Source organism: Anas acuta, chromosome 1 (genome assembly GCF_963932015.1).
Source record: "Anas acuta chromosome 1, bAnaAcu1.1, whole genome shotgun sequence".
In the NCBI taxonomy this organism is placed as follows: domain Eukaryota; kingdom Metazoa; phylum Chordata; class Aves; order Anseriformes; family Anatidae; genus Anas; species Anas acuta.
In genome coordinates this window covers 145,608,127-145,627,989 of record NC_088979.1, presented here as the reverse complement: position 1 = coordinate 145,627,989, position 19,863 = coordinate 145,608,127, and the positions used below count along the sequence as shown (strand labels likewise).

General features: G+C 36.7%; 1 protein-coding gene across 2 annotated transcripts in view; it reads right to left on the bottom strand.

Annotated features, from left to right (window-relative positions):
• The window catches only part of TRIM24 (tripartite motif containing 24), a 56,222-nt gene that overhangs the window by 2,894 nt on the left and 33,465 nt on the right, over nucleotides 1-19,863 (bottom strand). Inside the window, exons 8-18 of one of the 2 annotated variants that reach the window (XM_068663534.1) lie at nucleotides 17,228-17,345; nucleotides 12,911-13,176; nucleotides 12,158-12,322; nucleotides 10,604-10,783; nucleotides 8,621-8,756; nucleotides 7,656-7,725; nucleotides 6,088-6,256; nucleotides 5,210-5,523; nucleotides 2,428-2,560; nucleotides 934-1,008; nucleotides 57-206 (exon numbers count right to left, since the gene is read on the bottom strand). In XM_068663534.1, coding sequence (XP_068519635.1) covers nucleotides 57-206; nucleotides 934-1,008; nucleotides 2,428-2,560; nucleotides 5,210-5,523; nucleotides 6,088-6,256; nucleotides 7,656-7,725; nucleotides 8,621-8,756; nucleotides 10,604-10,783; nucleotides 12,158-12,322; nucleotides 12,911-13,176; nucleotides 17,228-17,345 — 1,776 coding nt within the window. Of the gene's footprint in view, nucleotides 1-56; nucleotides 207-933; nucleotides 1,009-2,427; nucleotides 2,561-5,209; nucleotides 5,524-6,087; nucleotides 6,257-7,655; nucleotides 7,729-8,620; nucleotides 8,757-10,603; nucleotides 10,784-12,157; nucleotides 12,323-12,910; nucleotides 13,177-17,227; nucleotides 17,346-19,863 lie in introns of both variants that reach the window. The other variant, XM_068663524.1, reaches the window with a different exon arrangement.

The following is a 19,863-nucleotide window of genomic DNA, read 5'->3' as shown; positions in this document are numbered from 1 at the left end:
GTCTTCCTGAAAACATCTAAGCTTACAAAATCAGACAAGATATCCACTTTACTAACCTCATTAAATTCAGCACAGTTTTGGAAAATCAGTCTGAAGTCAGCCACAATATCTTCTGGCTTTGTGTAGAATGAACTGGTCACTTGAAGTCTTTTCTTGATGGTTGACAAGTCCATTGGCTTTTTGATTATTTTGTAGTAATCAGGAACCTAAACAGAGAATTATTTATTTTAATTATTTATTGAACAAATTACATCTCTTAGTTTAAACTAAAATTTCCAGCTAATAGTGAGAAATTTAATTTCACAGAATGGCCAAGGTTGGAAGGGACCTCAGAAGATCATCTAGTCCAACCCCTTTGCTGAGCAGGATCACCTAGAGCACGTTGCACAGGATGGCATCCAGGTGGGTTTTGAATACCTCCAGAGGAGACTCCATAACTTCACTGGGCAACCTGTTCCAGTGCTCTGTCACCTTCACAGTAAAGAAGTGCCCTCTCACAGTCAGCCAGAACTTTTCATATTAGTACTATGCAGCACTCCAATCTTCAAAAATCAGGTAATTATTTTTTTTTTTTTAAAAAGAAATATGTATCACAATTCTTTTTTTTTTTTTTTTCTTTTTTAGTGATATCACTTGGAATTGTAAAAACAGCAGACAGCAACATAATTTACTTTTCACATCTATTTTTGAAGTACTTTTTGAAGTAAGGTTAGCTCTTGGGGACTAGTGACTCCCCTTACAACCCAGTAAGGTTATACTAGTGACTCCCCTTACAACCCAGTGTTTTGTTTTTCAACTGCCCTTCAGATAGTTTTAGTAGAACTAAAAATGTTCAACGCACTCAATGTGCAGGAAACTTGACTTCTGATAACGAGCATAACAATGCCATTACAACCACTTGCATTATGGAAATGAAAGAAGTGAAGTACATACCGTGGGAGGAACTGGATCTTGAAAAGCAAGACTCATTTCATGACAGTAGAGGTATAGCAGCAATCTTTCACATTTCTGTATCAAGAAAAATAGATACCCAAGTAAAAAAAACCTACATAATTTGTCCTAAAATTACTACAGAAAAAAACTACAGAAAAAAACGAACAAATGCTCAGTACTCCTCCCAGCCCCTAAGCAGAAAAGTGAGCACAGAAACTGTATTAGGAAGCAAGCCTGTCATAACTAATGGTCTGCAGCATTCATTCTCGCAATATTTACATCCCATTATTATTAATTCTCAAATGCATGCTATGAAGCCTGACGTAGTTACTAATGGTGTTATTCAGTATTTGCTGAGTCCAGCAAACATTCCACAGAATAAAAATAGCACATGTGGCTCTGAGCTTTTTATAAATATTCAGAGACAACTTTTCCCCCCCCTCCCCCGCCCTGATCTGGGCATAACTGCTCTGTAACTGCAAAGCCTAGAGTGCCTTTTGTTAGCAGTGAGGAAAAATCTCTTCTTTGTGTACCCAAGTATATTAAACTGGATCTTGAGCTTGGAAAGAGATTCAGAAAATAGTTTTCTGTGACTTTATGCTTGCTGATCTTTCACTGGAATATTTACAAGACTTGTAACTTACATTTAAAGCAAAATACGAACAGAGCTATTTTTTTCCTTTCAGACTGCAAAGGCAAACAACGGCCCTACCTGTAGACTAAGCTCCCAAATACAATATTCATCTCAGTATATTTACACAGGTTGCCAACAGGAACCAAGTAAAACACTGCTGAAGTTTCCAACAGACCTCAGAATTGTTTTAAATTAAGTTTTTAATAAAGAAACAAAGAGATATGAAAAAAATTAAAAAGACACCAACAAAAATCAAAAACAAGAAAAAAAATCAAGAATCCAAAACATTCCAGCAAGCAGTTCAACCTTCTGCTCAAAGGCACAAGTTATTTTTGTTTAACTCTGAGGTTTAAGGCAAAACCAAATTATGGTAACTTGTTTGGTTTTTGTTTGTCTTCAACACTTTTCCACCAGAGTATTTGGAGTTTCAAACTGATATAAATTATTCCCAGATATTTTTGTTAATCTGTGCATCTTCACTAGGAAAGATGCTACATAGCTTTTTTAAAAGAATGGTAATAAAGTGCTTTAAAGACAAAAATCATTAGTTGATAAAGTCAATCTATGCTAAAAAACACAAAGAAAAAATTGCTCAAGGCAAGGTCACTGTGCATTAGGTCACTGTTACAAACAGCACTCAATAATTCCTAGAATGCAGTCCCAGTTCAGAGCGTCAGACCACAGGCACTTCTCAGACTTTAAGAATGTGCTGTTTAGTATGTTTACCTGAAGGCTGCTAAGACCTCAGAGCTTATTAAAGAAGTTATTTATCCTTTTTACCATCACTTGTTTGACTTTTGTTTGTTTGTTTAAAATGCATGCATGTCATAGTACAAAAAAGCAGCAAGACTCATCCTTACCCTGCGGTCTATGGGCGCCAAACCCACAGTATCTTCCAGTTTTCTTTTTTCAGGGCTGTGAGCGGGTTTATCACAATCATATTCAACTTCTGGCTTGGACAAATCCCGACAGAACGTACAAATCCACTCCCCACTAAAGACAAGACAGACAGAAACAAGACAGACAAATACATTAGCCTCACTCTTGATAAAAGTAGTACCCTCTTGATAAAAGGCTTTCAACAACAGGGGAATGGTTTGTCGTAAGACTAATGGTGTCTACTTTTATTATTGCTAAAAACTTTTCACTCCTTTGAAAAGTTTCACAGAAGTTCACAAGACTTTGAAAAGTTCATAAAACTTTGACCTCCTAGAATTCAACCAAAGCATTATTAAGAGTTGTACTTTGTAACTACTGAGGGACTGAAGAATTCATTTACAGACAAATGACGTTGGCAAAACAGAAGGAGAAGTGTTAGTGTTATATAGCAAGAACCATATTTTCTCTCTACAAGCTTGATCTACCACGTATCCAGATTAACCTAGACAAAATTTTTTTTGGAAAACTGGATATTCTTCAATCCCTAAATAAACTTTCAGCTATTTCTGATTTTATCAATTACAGTCTAAGAATACACAATAGATGTAATTGGCAGCATATGAACAAGACAAAACTAGTTCCAGAAGGTGACTGCGTTCACTGACTCTCTCATACAATTCGTGAGCATCTCTACTTTTCAGAAAAACTATGAGGAGTCTATGCTTTTAATATAGTTCTCTAGAATAAACTTGTGGAGAACTTGCACTCTTACAGATCACCACAAGAGGGCTGAATTGTACTTTACATAGTAGACAACTCAGCAATAACCATTTATGCGACCTAACTGAGAGCACTTACTCAGAGATCCTATAAGAGTTTTGGAAATGGAAAACAGCTTCTTCAGAACCTTTCAGTTCATTTTGATAGTAAGGCAGAAGACTTCCAATATTAAAAAAAAGTCTTACTAGTACTTATTTAGAATAATCTTCCACCATCTGCTAGCTTTAGTATACAGAAATGAATAATGGCATTTCCCTTCAAAGAGATTTTTGCCTTCTCCTGTCTTAGCTTAGCAGATTTATTTGATATTTTCACCTCTGTACCTGGACCAGCATCAAAGAAACGATGTGACAGATATACAAAAATAGATACAGGTCATCACCTAAAGATCTTATAATACAGGAAACACATGGGAGATGGAGAGAAGGCACATTCAAATACCCAAAGAATCAGGAAGAGTAGGATGGGTTGGTGCAAAGGGAAAAAAATGCAGTAACCTGGTGAATCTATATGGGAAAGCGTTCTATCCACCTGAAGCAAGAAAAAAAAGCAAATAGACTGAGATGCTGACATGATGAGGGAATTTTTTGTGTTTGAAGGAGCTAATCCTAAGAGATCACAGTTTGTGAAATTGACCAATATAGTTGAAAAAAAAAACAAACAAACATGAAGATGAGAAGAAAAATCTGAAGCCAGGAGGAAACTTAAGCTAAAATGTGGTTCTGAAGTCCAGGAACCTACTGCACTTGTATCAGTATGCACCTTTACAACACCGAACACTTTTCAGAAAAGTTGTTTTTGGCTTCCTTGCTCTCCAGACATCATCATCTCAGTTTCCATAGAATGATCCAGGGAAAATGAGAACTCCTGAAGACTTATTTCTGAAGTTTTCATTTTAACAGAAACAAAGTCTTGTGAGTTTGAAATTATCTGCTGCCTCGAGGATTTTTTTCCTCCCTTCAGACATGCACAAATATTAGTTGAAGTGCTTACTGTGACTTTGCTGGATTTTGCTTATGGTACAAAGCTGTAATTTAATATCACTTTATTAAAAAAAAAAAAAGCACTATAACTCTGAAGTTTCAAAAGGTAAAAAAACATTTTTAAAATGTAGAAACTTTATTAAAGAGTAGATATTCTTCAGAAATGCGCTTGTTCAGAGAAGCACATAAACAGAGATGATAACTATACAAAATTAAGTTTTTATTCAAATGTTTCATCCCAGAAAACTATGCTGATATTTAATAAGAAAGCCTAATATTTACATAAAAGCATTAAACAATGAGCATGTTATGACAAATGTTTTATCCTTTAATACTAATAAGCTTATTGCATAGTGTTTCCAAGTTGGAACATCACAAAATGCCATTTATCTTATCAAAGAGACTCATTCCAGAAGCAAACGCCAGTAATGCTTTTAACAGCCTATTTAAGACTGAATTTTGAAACCCAAAGAGTTGAGTAGGACTTTTGCATAATCCTCTCAAGAAAGCCTACTACTTGTTTCAGCACAGAATGTGATGTTTCTAGATATCATGCACTACATCCCATGCTTGGCATATAGCCATATTTAGCATTAGTAAATATATTTAATACTGTATTAAATTAGATTTTTCTTTAGGTATTTTATAATTATTAAATAAATGTAAACCTTTTTCTGTTGGCCTTAAAAAATTTAGACTAGTAATTCTGTGGCCTAATTTTAAGACCTTAGCTAATAATAACAGATGCCCTAGATGTAAGTGATCTTCCTTAATTGCCAAATAATTGAAGAGTTTTATTACAGATTTTGCAGCCACAGTAAAGTTAAACTGAAGTTTCGATGCAAAATCCAATTTTCACCAATTAATAAAACTGCAGACTTCAAGACTTCAAAGATGACAAAGACTCCTTTGAGGCTTAAACTTCTTGTAGTAGGTTTCACAATACAAAGCTTACGTCTCTTAATGCAAATTTAGATGGAATTAAAGGGGTCATAGTTACCTTGGAAAGCTCATCAGCGAAGGGACATGACAAGAAAGATGGAATACTTTGGGACATTTCTCACAACAAAGGAGCTCCCCTCCATTTTGACATACTGCACACCAGTCTTCATTGGGGTCATCCTCTTTTCTGCCCTCCCCAGTGTGTGAGGGGCCTATCCATCCTGACTTCCCAGTGGTTGTATTCTCCAGCAGTATCCCTGGTTGATCATCTGTGCTGTCTGGTGCGTCTGTTCTTATGACAGCTTCATCAGAAGTGGAATTATGATTGCCATCTAACAGCAGTGAAGTAAGTATACTTCTTGAAAAGGTGGTCTGTAAGAAGAAGTAAAAGAAGCTTTATTATGCTACTGATATGATTTTATATGTCCCTAATGAGTAAACTGAACAGAATAACACATTTATATGTAGGTAACCATACAACTTTGTAACATCCATGAAAGAATTATCATGTCATAGCAACAGGCACTTAAACACAATAAATTAGCTATGAGATGCTATTTCTGGCATTTTAAACATTGCTCCTGCAATAAAACTAAAAATAAAACTAATATTTGATGCCCCAAAAGCATCAAAGCAACGCTATTTATGTATATTACTTCACTACTTAGCACCACATGAAAATTTGATGTTTGTAAGCTATTTCCTGCTTTCCCAGGTTTTCAGCAGATAAAAGCAGTCTGATCACACCAGTTAACTCCATTGGTAGAAGAAATAGTTCGATTTTGAGTTTCACTTCTTCATTTTACGTCAATACTTTCAGCTTTTCAGTTTTCCCCCGAATAAAAAAGTCCCCAACAGAATATTTGTAAATTATTTTATTCCCCAGAAACACAAAATACCCTCCCCAAAGGCAAAAAAGATCTTTATTAATCTTACATTCCGGGGCCGGGATTCCTCCTCTGTTTCTTGCTTCACTATAACAATTGGGAAATCAAAGTTCTCATTTGGTGCACTTGACTCTTGTTTAATTCTGATCGGCTCCAACATAACAACGGGGACTTTGTGTGTAGAATCAGCTCCCAGTGGCCGACTGGAAGAGCCAGAACTGTAAGTGACAAAAAAAGGCAAAAAGGGAAATTTGATGTCAGAACTGTACATCTTTGGTACACTGATTCTTTCTGAGACTTCAGAATGCTGATTCATTTTGTCTCTTTGAATCCTGAGCACTGAAGTATTACTTCCACAGAATACAACATTCAAGTTTATTCCTTTTAATATATTTTGAAAAGGCATTACAGAAATGGAAATACAATAATAGCTTGGTTTAAGAAGTACAGATTTACTCATGGTTTTACTTCCCGTTAGTAGAAGGTTTGCAAGTAATCTCAGTTTCTTTTAGGTCATATGCACAAAAGCACTTCCACTGAACATCACCCCACTTTGGAATAGAAGCAGTTATATCTTGGGGAAAGTCTATGTGAGCTCCCCAGATGTGAGCTGACCATTGTAAACCACACAAGCAAATAAACTAGATAAATTACATACATTTACATTTGCTTGGAAAAATTTCCTACAACGTCATAGCTCTAGAAAAACTAGAGCCCTACTTTTACAACTAGATTTGATTTTCATTCATGTGCCTACTCATAATAGAAACAGAATAACCAAACTCAAAAATGCCATCGTATTGATTTTTACTATATAACAATAACTTTATGTCAAAAAAAAAATAAAAATCAAGCAACAGCAGATAGAAACATGTTTTTTAATGCAAGTAAAGGACTTCTGTGAAAAACATTTAAATAGTTTATATTTGTATGTTGTGAGTCCTACAAAATATTTACTATGTAAATGGAATAGAGCATAAGGTATCATATATTAAAAAAGCATCTGTCTTTCCAGTTCAAGTAGAATCAATGTCATTTGATTTTTTCTCTGCATGAAAATTTAATCTCATGTCAGATGTATGCCCTAATTTATTGGAACACATTAATGGATCTGCTCTCTTCAAACAACACTGTGTACACCTATTTGTTCATTAATATTCCATCACTAAGGGATACAAACATTTTTGTAGACTCTCAGTAGATATCTAGACCTCACTTAACTAACTGTGCTGTGCCATAAAATTCTTAATAACCCTTTTTATAATATCAGTTTCTTAAATCTGAAGACTTTTATAGTTCCACAAGGACCTTCAATACGCAATTTTTTCCCTTTAGCTGATTTTTCTGAATTTAAATGCCTTATAACGAGCATTCTTTTAATAAAGCCAACCTAGCCATCACTTACAGAGTTAATATGTTTTGAGATGTATTTTAGTAAATTACAAATGTATTAATACTTTTAGACAGCAAAGGTTGTTTTAATAACTATCAGATCTGGTCTTTTTAGCAGAGAAGGCTAGGCAGATTAACTTCTATATTCATTATTGACAGAAGAGACTGAAGCATGTTCTACAGACGTGAAAGTCACACTTTTCTTCTCTCCTACTACTTCCTTACCTCTCTCTGCTCCCAACGCTGGAGGCACTGGGTGAACGAATTGGAGGGTGTATGTTTGTCACGCTCACGCCTCCTAGGACAGAAGAATCAGATTAGAACATAATATGTACCTATGCCAAGCCTGATATATGACTTGGAGAAGTATGCAGGTTTTTGGTCAAATTTCTCCTGCCTTGTTATTTAACAAATATCTCAGTAGATAATCATGAGATGATAAGAGGAAAATAATACAGTAGAGGACTAAAAAGGGGCCCACTGCATGTAAACAGGCTGATAATTCAGTACTTTTGCCTAGCTGATTCCTATACCTGATCACTGCAATTTCTTTAATCTTAACTTACTAAAATCTATTTTTAACTACTAGTTACGTGATCTGCTAAAACATGTTAAGCCATATTTGCATGCAAGTAGAATGAGGTCCCAGGACAGGGTGGAAGAGAAGAGCAAGGCAGATATGAGAGAGACACCCCCACTCCACCAAGGGTCTGGGGACCAGATAGCCCCAGATAGCCAAAGAATTGTGAAGAACATTTTCCCTAATCATTGATCCTGACAAACATTAGTAGGCTGTTTGTGCTATCTCTGTTCATGCGGGTGTCTGAATGCATTGTCCTGTCTGAGCTGATCTGTCTGAGCACATGAATGCCATGTGAGGGCATGAACATTGAGTGAGAATGTATTGGGAACTCAAGCTCTCATACCTAAGAGTGACCGTTTCCTGTGGATACACCTGCATTTGCAACTGCTAAGATCTACTACGTTTTTAAGATCTGGCCACTTAATTTTGTTCACAATGCTAAAACATTGTCTCAACTTTACCTCCTGTTAGGCTTTCTACAACTTTGCCTTCACTTCAGTATTTCTTGCTGTTGATAGAAATAATTAATTCTGCTAGTGTTAGCATTGCCACTTCAGATTGTTCCATTACGCCACTTAAGTAGGAAATTGCACCACAATCCAATTACCTGAGAGGCCTGGTGATGGTACTGATGAATTTGGTGACTGCACAGTTCTGTTTGAAGGGGGTTTTGCCTGGCTCTGCTCTGCTGTGCCATCCTTCCTTGCAACGGTATCCAGTGTGATGTTTCCTGAACAATCAATCTAAAAGGCAGAAAAGAGAGGGGAAGCAATTAGTTTTGGAAGAGGGGGAACATGGAACCAAAAAAAATAAAATAATCACGCCTCTGCCATAGTGCTTTTTTCGCTGTGAAGACCAAAATGCACTTCACCTAGCTTTAGTCACCAAAAAAGTGAGGTGGTTACTTTAAAACTGATCATCTTGCTTTCACTGAAAAGAGAAATGGCCAAATCCGGACGGTGATCCATAACATTATTTTAAGCTGAGATGATTCTGGAAGTGCCGTTCTTTCCGCCATCAGCTACAGAGAAAGCTTACATCAGACAGGTAAGTAGCTTTCATATACTGAATTAAGAGGATATAAATGTTTTTTTAATCTCCACACCCTCTTTCAACATGCTTACATTCTATACTCTAAAATACTCTAAAAGCAATACACATTAATCTATGAAACAAAACTACCCATTAATCCATTGAGATTCTTGCAGTCCTGCTCAACATTAAAGGATGCTCTGAGGATACATTTGCCCTGCATACTTTCTGGGCTGGTGCCAACCATATTCACTAAAAACAGCAAGTTAACACTTGTTCTTTCTAGCCACGGCCCAGGCCAGTTAACTGAACCTGGTCCAAGGTTATTACTCTAGCTTTCTATACAGACTACACATTCTGGTTTGATAAAGAAAAACGACATTTTGAAACATTAGTTTTTTTTGCATGTGTGTTTCTTTTTTAATACATGAGATCATGCTTGATCGGAAATTAGGTCACCTTGGTTTCAGTTTTCTCAGTTATCCAGACACATCACAAATCCACGGGTAACAACTGCATTGACCACTGAAATAAATTTGTTTATAAGCTAGACTTCTCAGAAGTGGATGCAGAAGCTTCTGCTAGGTCAACACACGTACAGTGATTTGGGCAATATATCTTCAGTAGCATAAACATAACCATATATACAAGTTGAAGAGTTCACAATGATACTGTGAACAAAAATGTAGAAATGCCTTACAGACTCCATACTTTCATTACTGTGTTCTGCAGTTCATCTTTTTACTCTGACACATACTGTGATATCACTTCACTCTATTTTTAAAAAATAGAAAATTTTTACCTAAGATTTTATTGGGAAGAACAGGGGAGAAATATAGTAACAGCAAGTTATGACTAGAAAAACATGACACTTCAGATATCTAAAACTTTAGACCACAGAAATAGGCTCAGAAGTTATTTGAAAGAAAAATCAACTGAATAGAGATTGATAGCTCTAATGCAGACCTCTAACAAATATGGACCAATCAGAAGAGAAATGAAAGAAGTTTAGAAGTTTTAGGAAAGATCATCTGATGATGCTTCCTCTACCATCTGCTCACATGCATGTTAGAGGGTATATGAAGAAAAGTACCAACAAAAGGTAGAGAAAACAAATATTTGATCATGCCAACACTCAATACCTAATACAGCACTTCCAATTAGTTAGAAATATATTACAAATTCATAAGTTTACCAGAAATACCGTCCGCAGCCAGTGACTGGTAAATGAAACCTAAGTCAACACATTTTTGTTAGTATAAATAAAAGAGGGGAAGGGTGGGGGGAGGTGCGATAGGCAGCAACCAAATAAACAAATCCAATCACAATTACAACCTGGAATGCTATTTTTCTTAGTAGTCCTACTGGCTGTTTCCCCAGAACAGTCCTGAATACTGCCAGCAGTATATAGGCAATCCTGCATTGTTGCTTCCTGGAACTGTCTCATTATGACAAGCAGAAGAAGAATTTTAAAACTAAAAGGATTTCTACTTTTTACAAACATTCAAACTGACTTCAAAATAGCACCCATAAAACATTGCTCATATGGTACACTTACATCAGGAAGAGATGGCAGATTGTAGGAGCTACCCACTGGAGAACTCAAGTCTATCACAGGAGCACCATATGTCTTCCCATCACATCCCGCAGCACTAGTGACTGTGGGACTGGATGGAGTAGATGTTATGTTGCTTGCAGCTGAAGTGGCGGTTGAAGTTTGTCCATTACCAACCTGCCACTAAAAAGAAAAGAGATGATCCACAGATATCCAAAATTCACTTTCCCTTACCCCCAGTACATACAGTACACATCCTGGTTCTAACTCACCAGCTAAACAAGGAGTTTAGCTCAGTAAACTGAATTCAAATTTAACATCCTGATTTACTCTGAAGTTATCTAATTTCAGCGACCAATCTTACAAGATAAGGAAAGATGACAAGTAGTTGAAAACTATGAATAGAAGAAATAATGTGAATTCTTAACACTGAGATACAGCTTTGAATTTAAGTATCTATTAATATTTCATGCTGCATTGACAGTATTGTGGGAGGAATGTAACAATTTCAGTGAAATAAAAGCATTACCGTTAATAGGCTGAATGCACAACTGCTCCAGTACTTTTATTAAGTAAATAGCTATATCGTCACTTGGACACCATTAAGTGTTTGATGCTGTGCTTCCCTTAACAACTTAGAATGATTAAGAAATTGAAATGCTATATGTATCTCCATCTATCTATGCATTTAGCAACATGATACGAAGTGTACAGACTAAATTTCATTCTCATGTAGACATACACAGTTTTCAATTACTTTAATGGAATTTCATGGCAACTGCAGACAAATTTGCAGGCTCAACTCCTTTCTAGTCAGTCATTCTATTCACTGGTTTCTAGTTCAAGAAAGACATTACTAGATAATGAAAATACTTGAAAGAAAGGCTTGCAGACAGGCCAATCTTCTTTTCAGATGCTCACAACAGAACTGATTTAGTTTGTTACTATAGGTTCTCTTAGATATTATGCAGCTTTCTTCAATTCAGTTCAAATTAGTTCTCTCACATCATAAGCACTGCAATTATGAATGGTATTACTCTACTTCTCAGGTCACAAACCAGATTCTTCCCTGCTTGTCTCTGGCAACATGATCCTCTCTTTCCTTCAAAATACCTAACAACACATGTTAATAGTATTTTTGTTTGTTTTGGTTTTTTTTGCAGCTATGGCTTTTTAGTCAAGCTTTTACCTGGTTTCTAGTAAAGCTGTTACCATTGCGCTAAATATTGGGATTTACCATTCTGTTTATTCATCGATTGTCATATATAGGTCATGTCCTCGTTAAGTTTTGCATAAATGGCCAGAGATCACAGTAATAGCAGACAGAATGAAACACCTATGCATCACACATAATGGCTCACTTCCGTAGCAGTTTAGAGCTGTCAGAATGAAAGAGACTTGACAGTTCTCATTAAGAAAACCGTGGGTATCTTGTCACAGAGAAGAAAGCAGCCTCTGTTCCAACTGAAAAGCACTCTTGAAACATAATACAAAAGTAAGATGATATAAAGCACATTTCATGTTTTATTTTTACACAGCATGTGAAAGAAACTCTACCTGTTTTATAGCTTGCTGTGCCAAGAATGCCATCTGCAATGGGTTGAGCTTTATTGCTTGCCTTGGTAGGTTCTGACTTGGGGGAAATCTCATCTGTTGTGCAGGAGGAGCTGAACCATTGGACTTAGGGTTATGATTCTGAAAATGAATCAAGCGCGGAGGTGCCTGCATGACGAAAAATTCTGTAAGTTAGGTGATGTCAATTCAGTGTTCCAGAAATTGTTAATGCCCTTCACTTTTGAAGCACCTACATTAAATGCAGAGTATCACCCCATTTATCTGAATGATCACACAACACATTGAAAAACTAAAAACAAAACCTAGTATACAGTTTTGAATCATTCTGACATAATAAATGCAGGTATGTCACAAGAGCTAGTAAGAACATTCCAATTTTGAAAGTCATATGGGAGAACCACAGTTCCATGCAAACTGTGTGTGTGAATGACACGTTCACTTCATAATAATTTGACAAAACAGAACGCATAGCTCAGCACTATATATGGTTGGAAGCCATATGATACTATTTTCTCAACAGTAATAGACTGAGCATTACCACACATTCTACCAAACAAGTTTAAAATCGTCATTCAACGCTCAATAAAGAACACGTTCCCTAGACAATTCATATAGCCATCAGCTAAAGATGAAGGTATCTGCAATTCTGTATCTAGACCTAATTTATTTCTTTACTTTATCCTTCTTCAGCAACGTGGAAAAAAATAATCTTCTCTAGAAATAGTCATATCTTACCTGATGAGAAGCAGGAGGCTGTTGCATAGCTCCAGGCATTCTTGGATTTGGTAAACCTACTGGACCTGCTCTGCGCTGAGCTTGTTGCCTCTGAGCCATAACCTGTTGCTGCATGTGCTGGAGTCGGAGCTGAGCCAAGTTTATTTGCGTTGGGAACTTAGACAGCTGGTTTGAGGGTAAGTTGCCTGCTGGCTGCAGATTTGTTTCCATCACAGGGCTCTTGGGCATATGTGGTGGTGTTTCTTTATCTTCTATTACCAGAGAACCTAGTTTAAAAAATAAAATAAAAAAGAATACTAAAATATTGCAGTTAGAATACTATTTTTCACAAATATTTCTTTTTATACCATAAGGTCATCACTCATTATTGTAACATAAAGGATGGGTAAACATTAAATAAGGACTCCATTTATGTTGCTTCCAGGCAAAAACATGGCTGTATTTTATAATGCAGAAAAAGGAGATACTAGCAAACTGCCTTGTACTGCAGCCTCCTCTGTGATGTAGATTCCCCTAGAAAAGTGTTCTGGCATCTCCAGAAGAACAAGGGAACAGTTTCCCTGGGAGAGGAGAGAACATCCCGATCTGATCATCTCATCAAAAATTTAACTGTGTTACCATACTCAAAGGTTTGTGATTTATTTTATTTTGCCTCGGAGTCAGCATCATGGAACATTCAAATGGTATTCAGTTCCTGATACTCAGTCCCAATTCCAGAATGTGATGGGCAACTCCAGGAAATGTTTCCTCGCTCTATTGATTTATAGGAAAACTTGACTAGACAGGTAACTTTTAGACACTAATGCGAGGTGAGAGATTTTATCTGAAGAAATATATAGCGCAATTATATGAAACCCTCATGTAAAACTCTGGCTACCATACCCAAGAAAGATGAATTCCAACTAGAACAGATGTTGATTTAGACTCAAGGGACTAGTATGCTGTTTTTAAAAGAAATGACAAAGAAAGATAATTTGTTTAAAACAGAGCGAGGTATGGAAAGTTATCATCCAAGACCTAAAGTTAAAAAATTCCAATGATCTGTGAAGGGCTGCACACAACAGCTTTTCAATACAAGAGGGGGATAAACAAGTTCCCTTATCTCTCAGAGATTCAGTACTGCTTCCTAAGAGAGTTCACCTCCTGAGGTGGGCACACCACAGGACAGTCTGACAATCCCTGTCCTGGCAGAATTTGACATCCCACTACCACGTCTGTTCCCATATCTGTAAGTCTCTGTGGATCCTGTGCAGTCTGACCTGACTCATTTTTGAGTAAATTATCCAAATGAGGAGGAAATGCAATGTGCATTTTATATTCCTCTTTTTCAACCCAAGAGCTGGGAAGCTATGCAAGAAGCATCCTTTTAGTTCCCTAGCTAGACACATAAAGGAAAGGGCTGTGCATAGACACAGAGGGAGTCTAGGCCAGCCAACATACTGTAGCACAGAGCAGGACAGAACACTAGAAGTTGTACTATTTTCATATTGATTTGGGTAATTAATAATTTGGGTGTTGCATACATTTTAATTCCGCTGCTACCATGTTAGTCATTAACAAATATATTAGATATGTTAAACAAAATGAAAAACCCTACCAACCTATTATTGCCTAATAGCCCTTACTAAGCCTATAACAAGTCTAGGCAATTTCCCATAAAACAAGCAGAGAAAAATGCTGATGAATAAAACTCTTCCCCATATATTTTTTTGCATGAAGGAAAACAGATAAATTTTACTTTCTTTCTCTAGAAAACGGATTACCTTGACAAAGAATGGTATCAACTGTACTACAGCCAACCATCACCAAATCCATACCACATTGCTATTCCATTCTCTGCAAGTCTAATTCTAGAAAGGCTTCTGAAGAAGTAATTAACATCTGTTGTGTAAAGCTACTTAACCCAAAGTTACCATAGGAGAATTATTCCCTTCCATTATTCTAGAAAACTAGGGGTCATGTACAATTTATGGAATTAAAGCACTTTAAACACTGTATTTTCTTAAATACACTCTGAAATCCATAAGCAAGCTATCCCAATGGTGTCACCCAATGGTGATCCCAAAGCTATCACCCTGCCAGTAACATGCAGCCTGACTAAAACACAAGTCTTTCCCAGAGCAATTCGTTTCTTTGACTCTATCCCAGACAAAACCAGGGCAGTAGTTTTCTTCATAGAAGCCTGCATTTTGGATTTTTGATGAAAACAGTGGTGGTAACACCTGTTTCAGTTGTTGCAGAGCAGTGCTTACACAGAGCAAAGGACTTGTCAGATTCTTGTGCAGCCCCACCAGCGAGGAGTCTGAGGGTACACCAGGAGCTGGGAGGGGACACAGCCAGAGCAAGTCACCCAGACCAGGCAGAGGGATGTCCCACAACATGTGGTGTCATGCTCAGCAACAAAAGCTGGGGTAAAGAGCTGGAGGAAGAGGTGGGGACATTCAGGGTGATGGCGTTTGGTTTCCCAAGAAACTGTTCCGCGTGCTGAGGCCTGCTTTCCTGAACTCCTGCCTGCTGATGGGAGGCAGCGACTGAACTCCTTGGTTTGCTTCGCTTGTGCATGCAGCTTTTGCTTTACCTAGTAAACTGTCCTTATCTTAGCCCACGAGTTCTTGCACTTTTACCTTTCCAGTTCTCTCCCCAATCCCATTAGATGGAGTGAGCAGCTAGGTGTTGCTTAGCTGCCTACCAGAGTTAAACCACAGCACTTACTTAGACTGTTACTTTTTTTTTTTTCCCCTTCGGTGGTTCTTAAATATAGGTTATTCATTGAAATTGAACCTGTCTTATCATAAACTTAACAGCCTGAATGCCGCAATTTCCAAAACCAGATAGATATAACATGACCTGGTTTTATCTATCACTTAAGTAGATAAACTGTTATAAAAACTCCTATGCTGTAAATATGAGAGCCATTTATAACATAGCAATTTCCAGAAATGAAGGGAACAGACTTTAGCTGATCACAAAGACTCATTTGATGAGAAAAGCACAGAAAAAGAAGAACCAAAAAAAAAAAAAAAAACAGCAAAAAAAATGCACAGAAGAAAGTCCCCCCTCAACAAACATCTTTTCAATTCAGCAGCAGCTCACATAGTCATCACCATATGGCTTGACACTTCATTTCCAGAAGCAGATTCACTTTTGATTTTTTTTTTCCAAGTAAACTTATTTACAAAGAACTTTGAAAGTTTCCTTGCTACTATCCAGCATCCTGGTATGTGGAGAAACAAAACATGTTTGCCTTAAAGTGCTGCCATAACATTGTTTCTCTGCCTTTGTAGAGAAACATACATCTGCACCTCTCTGTGCATCTGTAAAACTGACTGTAATTTATGACAAAAGGCAGAAAAGGTCCCACAGGTATCTGCCAAAGCATTCTATATACAACAGAAAAATAAAAACTGCCCATCAAGCTAGAAGTAGAGAGAGAAAGGAAATACAACAGCAGTCACAAAATCCTAAAAAGACCTGAGTTTTAATTCCTGCTCTGAAGCTGATGACTTCCTAGCATGCTTATCTCCATTAAACTCAGAGGCTTTCAGGCAGTCACACAAATGGACTACCTGCAAAGCTTCCAGGTTCTGGGGTTCAATAGTGTCATAAAACCTGGTAGCTTAGAGCTGTAAAACAAAAATACAAACACTAGTTTGGAGACTAGAGCAAAACTTCCCAGAAGGTAACAGAGTACCGATGATGAACTGTTACATGGCAATTCTGTTGAAAACATGCTTTACCCTGAAGTCCACTCCCAACTTCAGGAAAGATGATCTTAAAAACAAGACAACTGCCCAAAAGCAATATTCTCTTTCCTGTTCTTCTATTTTTCTTTGGTATTCTTCCTTTCTCTTCATCATACTTCCCCAAGGCTTATTGTTCAGCATGGCAAGGAAGCAAATAGGGGTTCTTAAACATGTTATGGTGCTGCTGTGGGTTTCAGCTTGAGAAGATAGGATTGAAGTAGAAGAAAGGTCTGGAAGATGCAGAATGAGACCGACTTTAGGTTATAAAATAGGGTTATGTATTATGTTCCTTGTTTCAGAACCTAGGAGTCACATGTACTGCCCAGGAAACCAAAAGCTGCTACTTTCACACCATCACACAGCATTCAAGCAAGGGAAGTTCATTAATACTTCATCATAAGTATTCATCAATAGTACTTTTTCAACACAACACACTTCAAATGCCTTCTACAGGTAAGCAGGTTAATCTAAAAAAAATTAAAAATAAATAGTGCAGAGGCTATTCATCTTAACAAAAACAGCTGCTTTCAAAACAGGAGCAAGGTGCCAAAGTGCTACTAAAACTTTACCATACCTAGATTAAAAATATTTTGAGCCCAGAAGCTAGGATCACAGTGAAACTGGATGGTATTGTTAGTCACTGGTGAAGCGTCACACCTCGCTCGGAGAAGATAGCGTAGTCGATACGTAATCTAGAATAAGAATAAAACAAGAGTTTTTTCTTCTGGGGGTTGAAGCCATGAATATGAACTATTCAAAAGAACAAACAAAAAGCCTTGAACAAGCCCCTCGAGATCTGGAGTGTAAGAGATAAAAAAGCTTGTCCAACCAACAAATAAAAGGGATATTTTCAACATCTCTCTTCTTTCTAAAGTAGCTCTAAAAAGCAATCAACTACAACATAAAGAAAATTCTTTTCCCTTGCAGAGATACGTATCCTTCCACAAACTGAGTCATCACATTCAATCTACTTACAAAGAAGGGATTCAAATAACCATTACTAAACCTAAGTTAACCCATTCTTTTTTCAAAGAACAGTATCCCATCCTTTTAGCAACAAGTATCATCACAAGGAGTTTTCCTCTATAGTATATTTAACATCTCTTCAGAGAACCAAAAAATAGAATTTTGTAAAATTTGTCCAGTAGAGCATTATCATACTTTCTTTCACAAATTTCTTTGAAAATTCTCAGATATTTTCACATTCTTAGAATTCCTTGGTTCCAAAGGTAGTTCCGAAGGACTAGACTATGATTAGGTTACACAAGCAGAAGGCTCTATCGAATCTTGAGTCTTTATCTAGATCCTCAAAAGAAAACGTTTTCTTGCAATTATTTCACTAGAATTAGCTAACACAGACACTGATTTACAATAACAGCAGATACAGGAAAAACATTAATGATTACATCCTTAAAATTTCATTTTCCTCTCAGATTTTTCTCAAATAATTCCCTAGAAAAGTTGAAGAGACTTATTTGGTCATATCTGCCTAAAATAATACCAATTATCTTTTATGTAGGAATTTTATAAGACTTCACTCTTTATTCCTACTTTTCTCTTTCCTTTAAACAGGTCAATTTTTGACCACATACAAAAACATTTAGCAAGACTTAGGTATTTTGAAGGTTTGTTTTAAATGACCATGGAAAATTTAAAGTGCCCTACTATTCTGAATATGGATTTCCTAGTATTTCCTGTGTACACTGCCAGAGTCAATTATACTACACTGTAGAATTCCTACTATTTTCTGCTGTCACCAATACAAGTTGCAAACTACTTTTGTCACAGCTTGTTCCATATATTCCTCCTGTTGTGTGCACATACATATTGTGTATAAACTCATGATTAGACTTATACCTCTTGTGAGTAATGGTAGTAGCTAAAAAACGTTTTGTTCATGCTGGCGGACTAGACTAAGAAATTGATGCCTTCTATACTGCTTAGTATGCTATTTCCTTGGAGTACAGGCATTACCTCCATATTGGAATGCTGAATATACATGTAAGTCTGCTAAGTATTCCTCCCTTCTAGTTTCAAGGGGTTGGATATCCTTGAGCAGCAGCTTCATATGCTCCTCTATGTGTCACTGTTCAGGAACAGGTCTTCCAGATGTACGTGGACAAGCTAGCTACTCAATTCCAAAATAACACTATCTTCAGCAAAAAATCTGGAGCCTGAGTTTTATCTGTTCTTTTATGAATTCTCTCAAACTTTTTCTGAGGCTTTACAGGTTAAGATAGTCTTTTATTTAGGATGTATAATGTTTACAAGATTAACATGCCTGCAACATACTATTTTTTCTTACTCATATAGCACAAGTCATTGTAGCAACACTAGGCAATTATCAACAACATGACTCAGTTTGATGCCCTTTTTACCCAATTAATTTCAAAATACTTGCTACGGCAGTATAAGGCAGGCCTAGTGAATTTAACCATTTGAAGTTGAAAAAACAAATATAGAACTATCTCCTATAGAGACTATGGGACTACTTCCCAGCAGTGTATTAATAGGTCTAAAATAAAATACACCAAAAAGCCTGCAGATTCTCAACTAAGCAATGAGAAAATAAGGAAAGAAAAAGAGAACTTGTGTTCCAATTATAGGAACTGGAAAAAGAGGATCTAGCATCTCTCTTCAAAGTTACCACAGATTTTCTTCATCTGGCAAGTACAATCTACTAGCCTCTGGATAAATGTTGGTATTTTTAATTTCATTTTTCTTTTTTTCGTGTGTGTTTGTTTTGGTTTGTTGTTTTTTTTGTTTTGTTTTTTTTTTTGCTTGTTTTTTGAGGGTGTTGGTGGTTCTGTTCATCATGAGCAGTCAGCCTAGTGAGACCATGTGCACTCAGATCCTAAGCGTCATTATAGTGTTGAAATATTCAGTTTCAAAACTGCATGAACAAGAATAAGCCTCAGCTTCATTTTTATCAGCTTAGCAAATTATTTTTTGCATACTTAGTGGAAGATGAGTCTAACAGAACAAGGCAATACTTTTTTTTAAAAAACATTAAATGCTGGATATATGAGACTCCAGAATATATAAATACCTTCTTTCTCTGAACTTAGAAGCTGTAACAAGCACTGAAAAGAACCTCAAATAATAACAATCTTGCTGTGTTTCACGGCTACAAGGTTTCTACTTCAGAGTAAATGAAGTATCGCTACTTTGGTGGATCTGCACTGATCGTGTAGTAGTACAACAGGATAG